Source organism: Rhinatrema bivittatum, chromosome 5 (assembly GCF_901001135.1).
Source record: "Rhinatrema bivittatum chromosome 5, aRhiBiv1.1, whole genome shotgun sequence".
NCBI lineage: Eukaryota > Metazoa > Chordata > Amphibia > Gymnophiona > Rhinatrematidae > Rhinatrema > Rhinatrema bivittatum.
Genome location: NC_042619.1, coordinates 239464804 through 239474438, shown reverse-complemented (window position 1 = coordinate 239474438; position 9635 = coordinate 239464804). Strand labels below are relative to the sequence as shown.

At 44.1% G+C, this 9635-nt stretch overlaps 1 protein-coding gene across 1 annotated transcript in view; it reads left to right on the top strand.

Annotated features, from left to right (window-relative positions):
- Nucleotides 1-464: 464 nt before the first annotated feature.
- Nucleotides 465-9635, top strand: part of LOC115092574 (interferon gamma receptor 2-like) — a 68353-nt gene continuing 59182 nt past the window's right edge. Inside the window, exons 1-2 of the mRNA XM_029603556.1 lie at nucleotides 465-1195; nucleotides 1411-1681. Of these exons, the coding sequence (XP_029459416.1) occupies nucleotides 1612-1681 (70 nt within the window). The 5' untranslated portion in view covers nucleotides 465-1195; nucleotides 1411-1611. The remainder of the gene's footprint in view (nucleotides 1196-1410; nucleotides 1682-9635) is intronic.

Genomic DNA, 9635 nt, shown 5'->3' with positions numbered 1-9635 from the left:
TAATCCATTCTTATCTAATTATATAATAAAACCAAAAGTTATATACAAAAATACAAAAGTATTTAAATGAAATTACAGATATTTAAATACAAGGATTTTAATTAGTACAAAAAGTATTTTAATTAGCACAAAAACATTGCTGAATATAATAGATGTAAAAATAGTATCAAAAACATTCACTCAACTTTACTCAAAAAAAAAAAAATCGCATTCACAAACACCTTTCATAAACCCATCCCATGTCACACTCCTAATGGTAAAAATAAAGGATATAAGTTCCTTCTAAATCGAATATTAATCATGAAGTATCAGATCTTCAATATATATTGATGTATAGATGAGATATCATCTTCTTCAACATTACTTCTTTTTTTTTTATTTTGCAATTTCAAAAATCCAGACATTAAATACATGTCCAAAGAAAATACAGGCATAGTAATTACATTTACCACATTACATTTTTCATCAAATTTACTGCCTGATATTGATACTTATATACTAGCATGGGGAGATCCAATTCACTTAGAGCAATATTACCAAGAACCATACTAATAAAATAATTGAAAGACAGTTAACATTTTTTAGCGCTGCTCTTTATCTTATCCTGTTTCTAGAGTCCATTGGTGATTTTGCAAAAAGTTCTCCAATTGTTCAGGGTCGTAAAATACATATCTGTTTCCTTCCACTCTTGTCGTACATTTACATGGAAATCTCAGAATTATCTGAGCTCCATGTGTTCTAGCCTGAGGTAACAGTAAGAGGAATTTCTTTCTTCTCCTCAGAGTATCCTTAGATCCATCTGGGTAGACCCAAATTTTTTGATTTAAATATGAAACAGATCAATTTTGTAGACTCTTTTTCATTATTATATCTCTGTCCCTCGATGTTAAAAATTTGACTAACATTGTGCCTGATATTGTTGAGAAGTTTCCAAAAACTCAGTAACAAAGAAATATAATAATAATACTAGCCGATACATTTCTTGACTAATTTTGAACCTGTGGAAGGGCGTGTGAATTCCTAAAAACGAGTCAAGAAATCTATTAAGTCGGTCCACTTAAAAACGATTACGGCCGTGCATCGGAGTGGGCGAACGCAGGGGACTGTACGTCTCCACGATGGATTTCTGGCTCATTTGCAGCCAGACTGCATTAGAAGGGACAGCCACCGCCATGGAAATTCCCCGCCGTCGCGGGTATTTCCAGCCCGGCAGGGACCCTCGGGCGGATCAGTGGCGAGGAGCGCAGTGCATATACCGCAAGGGGGGGGGGGCGGGGAGGAGAGAAGAGCGCGGTGTTTACCGCAGGGATCGAGGGGGGGAGGAGAGCTCCAGTTTCGGGGGCGGGCCCGGTCTTGGGCCCGCCCCCCGCGACCTCTCACTAACGCCTTGCCTCTTTCTGTCGCCCGCAGGTGGGCGGCTGCGGTGAGGGAGGCGGCGCTTCCGGTGGGGGCCGGAGCTCGCTCGGAGAGGAGAGCAGACGGGATCGGCGCCGCCGCCGGAACCAGGAAGACGGACGTGGGGCGAAGCAGCGGCTCCCGAGGATGCGGCGGAAGAAGCCTTGAGCGGAAATGTTGCGGTGAAGCTCCCCCCACCCCCCCCCCGGCTGGGACATGAGCCGCTTCCCGGCGGGCCCCCTTCTCTTCCTGCTGCTGTGCGGCCTTCCCACCCGACTGCTGGCAGGTACTGGCGCGGGAGGAGAGGGAGGGCGGAGCTGGCGAGTACCTTCTGCTCCCTTACAGAAACCCATTTTACTTCCCCTTTCTACTGTAAATTAGACGAACAGCAGCCGAGGCGGGATAAGGCCCAGTCTGCCCCCCCCCCCCCCCCTCTTAGCTTAGGATCTTTCTCAGCCGAGTTTGACAGTGCAGGAGGGTTCAGGTTTCCTCGGGGTGGCTAACTGCCTGCCAAGTTGCTCCAGTAGTACTAAAGAGGGACATAGGTGGAGTTTCCTTGGGGCCCTTCTTCTTAAATCCAAGGTCCAGAAAGGTTAGTAAAGTAAGGAAAAGTTTGTCTCTCTCCCCATCATTCATCAAAATGTGTTAAGGTGTTAACGCATGCAAAAAGTATGGTAACATATGGCACAAATGCACATTTTTTGGTTAGGGCAGGATTTAGTTAAATTAGGGGAAATATCGCACGGTTTTAATGCCGGAAATAACTACAACTTTTTTCCTGGTGTTAGCCTGTGCGATGTGCCCAAAATAGCCATAACGCAATTTGTAATAAATTCTTTTGGCCATTTCTGAGCGAGGGGAGGGGGAGAGAATCCTAAGGGTTTGTTAGTGACACTAACAGCTGCAACAAGGTGTTTGCTCCTGATGGAACAAATACAAATCCTGAAGCTTGGTCAAGTGACAAAAGCATGACAATTTATCCAAGATAGATTTCTGGATCATTTTCCGCATCTACAGGCAGCAAGCACAAGGGGATGAAGGGGAATATCTACTGCAAAGGATTTTCCCAGCTTCTTGGGTATTTCCAGCCTTTCAGCTGTCTCTCTTCTCCCCCCCCCCCCCCCCCAATGCAAAAAGTCCCTACCTGTCCCACTGATCTAATAAACAGGTTCCTCCAGGAGTCCTGCCACAACTTCCCACCCCTCTGATTATACCAAGAGGCCCTTTGGGGGGGCTGTGCCTCCCTTCCAATCCAACCTCCAAAAGCACACCTGACCACTCTTCATCTCCCTCCCACTATTCCAGAGGGACCCCGATTCTTTCCAAGGAGGAGGGAATTGCAGGCCCTCCTGCTGGCTTTGCTGCTACATGCTGTACAGTACCTCCTAGCAGTGCTTCACAATTCCTCATCTTTTACTCTCTGTGGTTTCTGTTGCTCTCCAATGCCCAGGTGGCTCAGGGCTTGCTAGTTTGAGGGCTGAAGGGTTCCCTTCTCTGAGCCACATCATTGGTGCCACTCAAATCAGCAGGGGCCACCATGATAATGGCAGCTGTCTTCCTTTCCTCCCTGGACATGAGTGCATCATCATGGTGTGTGTCCAGGCATGGCCAGCCCAGGCGGACGAGGGATCTGAAACTCAGATTAGCACTCAACATGGTTCAGAAGATTACCATGTGATAACATTACCCAGGAATTTGCCACAATTCTGGGAATGTAACTCTTGGCTGCATATTCAGTTCACATTTAGCCATGTAAAAACATTATCTCCAGTGTGTTGTCAAATATGGATTTGGATTTTAGATTTAATTACTTGTGTATATATATAATCATAATCATTTAATATAAATATATATATATAATATAATATATATAATATATATTATAATATATTTTTTATATAATCATAATCATTTAATTACTTGTGTGTATATATATAATCATCTATATATTTGATAATATTCAGTCCTGAGTACAAGTGATTATTATAGTCCTAAGTATATGTCTAGATATTATTTATTTCTGAGACTAAATATTATTTATTTCTATGTTAGCCATGACTCTGGCTTTTCCTCCTCCCAGTTCAAGTGCCCCTGTTTTATTGTAACTTTCATTCACTTTTTCTCTCTTCGCCTATTGTTCACGTTGATGTTAATGTTATTGCACCGCTGTTTATTGTAAACCGATACGATATGATTGGTATCATGAGTGTCGGTATAAAAAAAGCCCTAAATAAATAAATACTTCTTTCCAAACCGGAGCTCAAGGTGAGTTAAAATCTAGTTCCCTCTCCCCAGAGGGTTTACAATCTAAGGGCCTATTTATTGAGCTTTTTTTTCCCATAGACCAAGAATGGTAGGAAACCTTCAGTAAATGGGCCCCTAAGTTTGTACTTGAGGGCGAGGTGGCTTGCCTAAGATCGCAAAGAGCATGCGTGGGGAAAAGCGGGATTTGAACTCTGGCTCTCTAGCCTGCTCTAACCCCTAGAGCACGGCGGACACAATACACAACTGCCCTTTTCCCCATTTGTCAAAATGCTCACTGCCTTGGGGAATGTTTACAGCTGAACTGTGGGAGCAATGCTGTGTTGCTCCTCATATCTGACCATGAAAGGCTGGAGGTGGAGACAGTGTCAACCATAAAAGTAATTAGCACATGACATTTCCATCTGGAATTAACTCTTGATGCATTTCACAAGTTGGACAGAAGTGGATGAACAACGATCAGTTTGAATCGTATTCTTCAGTTTGAATCATATTCTGGCCCAACTAACTACATTTCTGGCCATGCAAAGCTGGAGGTGGGGAGTGCATCAACCAAAAGTAATTTGACAATATGGGGGAGCAATATTCAAACATTTCTATGTGAGTAAATGTGGGCTGAAAATTGCCCCCCCCCCCCCCCCCCACACACACACATGAGAAAAGTACATTTTCCTGCAGAAAAAAAGGACATGCTGGGAGGGAAAGTGTGCATAGAGGTTTCTCTGAGAGTACTCTGGTGCACCCTTTGCAGCAGCTCCAATGCAATATAGAGTACCTGGGTACTTTTGTGCCCACATTAGTGCTAGCGAGTTGTTTTCTTTTTAAAAAGGGCTTGCAGTATCGGGATTGTACTTGCTGTCTTTGATGTGAATGTGTTTAGTTCCTGGAATAACCCTTCTCTAGAAGAGAAGCCCAGAAAGAACCTTGAACAGAGCACTTCTCTTGGCTTGCCTGGAGCCATCCATGAATGAACAAGTGGTGAAAGGATTCCTCCTATGATTCAGCTGTAAATATTCCCCAAGGCAGTGTATGTTAATAGACAAATGGCAGTCATGTTGGTGTCCAGCTTCTTTATTATTTATTTATATACTGACATTCGATCTGTTTACATTCAGGTACTGTAGGTATTTCCCTATCTTCAGAGGGCTTACAATCTAACGGGCCGATTCAGTAAAGTCTGCGGGAGAGCGGGCGAACGCCCAGGCCACTCTCCTGTGCACGCCATTCTGTATTTAAATGAGGCCCGGCGGTAAAAACGGGCAAAAGGAGGCGCTAGGGACGCCTCCTTTTGGACCAGAGCGGCGGCTGTCAGCGGGTTTGTCAGCTGACGCTCAATTTTGCCGGCGTCTGTTCTCTAGCCCGCTGACAGCCACAGGCTCGGAAACCGGATGCCGGCAAAATTGAGCGTCCAGTTTTTGACCCGACAGCCGCCGGCCGACTTCCATTTTTTTTCTTTTTTTTTTTACTTTTGTGCACTTTTCTGTGCACCTTCCCAGTGCCCGAAGAAATTACCTTTGGGTAGGCGCTAATTTCTGAAAGTAAAATGTGCGGCTTGGCTTGGCTGCACATTTTACTTTTTGTATCGCGCGGGCATACCTAATAGGGCCATCAACATGCATTTGCATGTTGTGGGCGCTATTAGGTTCCGTGGATTGGACGCGCATTTTCGCAGTAAGGGAAAACGAGCGTCCAGTGGTGGGTTAAGTTTGTAGCTGAGACAATGGAGAGTAAAGTGACTTGTCCAAGGTCACAAGGAGCAACAGCGGGACTCAAACCCTGGTCTCCTGGTTCATAGCCCACAGCTCTAAACACTAGGCTACTCCTCCCTCTCCATGTGTGGTAGTATATCTTGAACTTAGCATTTTTTTTTATATTTATCCCAAGTTCTGTCAAAGTTTCAGATGTCTTGCAGATTCAGACTTTGATTTTCTCTCAGATTGGAGCCTGTTGGTTTTGTCAAGCAGAGTGATTAGTTTTATGAGGCCAATATGCTTTTCAGGGAACTGAGCCGTGCAGGCCTGGATTTGTTAATGGGTACACACTAGGCCTGTACCTTTGGCATAAAAAATCAGGCTGGCTGAAGATTTGCTGCCTTTCAGCTGTGCAGATCTCACTGGGAGGGGGAGGAAACAGCCTTCTGCTTCCTGATCCAGTCTCCTCCCCTCCCAGGTAGTGTGCAGGAGAGGGAGGGGCCTGGAGTACATATAGCAAAGCAAAGATGATCTATTCTGTTCCCTAATCTAGCCTCTCCCCTCCAGTCATTCACAAATGGGGGAGGAGGGGGGGGGGTGAGCCTAGAGTAGTGGGAGCAAAGGGAATCCTTTTAAGGAGGCTAGGAGAGGCTGAGTGGAGGATCATCAGGAGAGAAGGGATCAGCTGGGGCAGCATGTGTCTCAGGAACAGGATTGAGCAGCATTTTTGTATGTGTGTGTGGGTGAGCGAGAAGGGTTTGATGTTTATGTATACCAATTTGGATGGGAGATTAGAGAGTTAATGCCAAGGGGATCAGGACCAGAATACCCTAAGGACATCTGCCACCTCCCCCTCCCCACACTGCAATTCATATCCTCTCGCCCTTGATTTTGGATTCTGTCCCCCAGATCCTAGAACCTGCCTTACTTTTCTACCTCTTACCTTCTCTTCTCTGTACTTAAGATATTATTTTATTTTATTTTTATTGGGCGAGGAAAAGATCCCTTTTCCTCGTCCAATAAAAAGAAAATAAATTATACAGATGCAAGAAAAGTTGGAAAACTACTTTTATTAAAATAATGTAAAATAAAAGATGTAAATGTTTGTCACTGTTCTGCAGAATTTTCACATTTTTGCCACAGAATTAAAGGAAACTGGGAGTCAGCACCTTAGACTTTCTACTGCCTCTTGTCTGACCTTATGAGGAGGGTGGGGCAGATAGCACCAGCATTGCTAGGGGTGGCAGAATCCAAAGTCTCTCATGGGCTGCGTGCTGGGAGTATTGTCCTTGCATAACTTACTAACAGCAGCTAGGGGGGGGGGGGGGAATCCCAGGGTGAGACTTTTCATAGGAAGTGAGCCAGAAAGAGCTGAGTGACTCAGAGCAGAGATACCAGCTTTCTTAGCCATGTGCTTTTAATCACTGAAATATAAATATGCCTTCTGTGGTTATTTCCCCGGGTGTGCTGATGTAAACTTTTTCTGATTTGGGGATTGGAAGAACAACATTGTACCAGTAAAGACATGTGACATACACCTTATCTCTTTTTTTTTTTTTTTCTTTCTTTTTAGTCATCTCAGCTGTCACCACTAAATGGTATCTTTTTGTGCGTCTGCACTTTTTTTTTCCTTGTTTCACTTCCTTTTAATCTGATTGTAGGCAGACGTTGTACTCTGCTAGCCTGCATGTGGTAAGATACGGAGTTACCCAGGATGCAGCACAACCGATCTTTTTTTGTAATTTAACTTTTTATTTGGATAAATAACAACATACAAGCCAATAATTTTCATACAGCTACGTCTCCATAGAGACAAACAGATTATCCAAACAGTTTCCCCTGTACGTACCAGGATCAGTCCAGACTGCTGGTTATGCCTCCCCTCCAGCAGATGGAGGGGAGGCATAACCAGCAGTCTGGACTGATCCTTGGTACTACAGGAACGAAAATTATCAGGTAAGAAACTAATTTTCCTTTATACTCCCAACCCCCCCCACCCCCTACCCCCTCCCTCCCTAGTGTACAGCAAATACCATTGCTAGTATGGTTGTCACAATGAAACAATTGCCCCCTCCTGAACGGTAACAAAATATGTAGAGGCATCTTGTGCATTATACATAAATACAATTAGAATAAAATAAAATACAGTGTCCCTGACAGCCCTTGTGAACACAAATAAAATATATATGGCAAACATTTGCCTCTGCTCATACTTATAGTAAATAATCGGAGGAAAAATAAAGAAAAATGAAAATATACTAACATGCCAGAGATCAACCTATTAACCGATTGCTCTGAAGCCATTTGTCGAAGGGTGCCCAAATTTTCTCATATTTCGCTAAGCATCTCTGCGATAAGCAGCAATTTTCTCCATTGCTCTGATGCCTATGAGCTTGGTAACCACTAATCTCAGCGACGGTGCACCTTTCCTCTTCCACCACTGAGCAATCACTAACCTAACCGCTGTGGCCAGATAACGCAGGAGCCGCAAGGTAGTTATCCCCTGGTCCTCCGGCCGTAGCCCCAAGAGCCACATTTCTGGGTGTAACAATGGTTCCATTCCCAACATATCTTTAGCCAACCCATGAATTTGACGCCAAAAAGCGTGAATGAGCGGATAGAACCACCAGATATGGATAAAAGTGCCCGTTTCTTCTGTACACCGCCAGCAGATATTGGACAGCATGGGGTAGCACATTGCTAACCGGTCAGGGCAGAGATACCACCTATAAAGCAATTTATATTCATTTTCAATCATAGCAGCAGACATAGAATGGCGACCTAAACCCAAGAAACATTTATCCCATCGGCCTGTGTCCCAACTGCCCCCCAACTCCGTCCCATAGGCTTTGAGATGTATGGCAAGGTACACCCCATCATCATCCAATAGTCTATTTAATTTTGACATCAATTTAGGAGGTTTCTTAGTGACCATACAAAACCCTTCCATCAAAGAGACTCCGCGTCCCAAGTCATGAGAGACCTCAGGGCTGTGGATGAAATGACATAACTGAGCATAAGCCAAGAAATCAGACTGTGAAAGATTGTATTCCCTTTGCAAGGTTGAGAAAGGAGTCACAGCTCCCACCTCCCATACCTGTTGTACTCTATAAAGTCCCTTTAAGGCCCATTTTTGAAAAGTCTGAGATGCCCGTCCAGCAGGGAAATCTGACAGAAATCAAAATTGGGCAGGGAAAAAATACCCTTTTTCCCCGTTATGCGCTCCCTCCGGTTATACCATATCGTCAAAGTACAGTGTAAAGACAGCAAGATGGAGGGGTCCGTCAAAAATGGTTTCTTTTGCTCCCAAAAAATGCTCTCCGGTGTCTCTTCCCATTCTAGAGGCCTCAATATCCATCCACTGCTTCCTGTTACCTACGATGTGATAGTCTATGACCACTTGGAGTTGAAGGCTACATAGTATTTTTTCAAATGTGGTACTCCTAATCCTCCCTTAGCCCTGATCCTATACAAGACCATACGCGATACTCTTGGAGGGCGTTTTTTCCAGATATATGCAAAGAATTTCCTTTGTACAGCCTTGAACCAGGAGTCTGAGATCAGACAAGGTAATACCTGAAAAAGATAGCTCAACCTGGGAAATAAATTCATCTTCACAACAGCAATCCTACCCAGCCAAGATACTTGAAATCTATCCCATTTCTGCATATTTTTATACAGAGTATTGAGTAAAGGATCATAATTCACCTTTAAAAAGGGCTTTAGGATCTTCCACCAAGTTAACCCCTAAATATCATATAGGGCCTTTCGCCCAACGATATTGAAATAATTGGACAGATTAGATTGTTGTGTGAGCGAAAGATTCAGAGGTAAAATCTCTGATTTATCCATATTAATCCGGAAACCTGACACTGTTCCAAAATTGTCGTCAATGCCCTCAGGGAGATTTCTGGGTCTGTGACCGTGAAGATAATATCGTCAGCATATAAAAATATTTTTAATTGGGCTGTATCTATCCGCACTCCATGGATATCTCGGGAGTTTCGAATCAATTCTGCTAAAGGTTCTACACAGTGCAAAAAGCATAGGGGATAGGGGGCACCCCTGTCTAGTACCCCTATAAATAGGGATAGAATCCGTGTAAACACACACCCCCCCCCCCCACATTTATTTTTATGCAAGCCCTGGGATCCCTATAGAGTTCCTTCACCCAGCCTAAAAAATAGCCTCCCGGTCCCATCTTTTCCATTACTGCAAACAGGAAAGGCCAGTGAACCCTATCAAAAGCCTTCTCTGCATCGATAGTTAGCAGAATGGACGGGCACT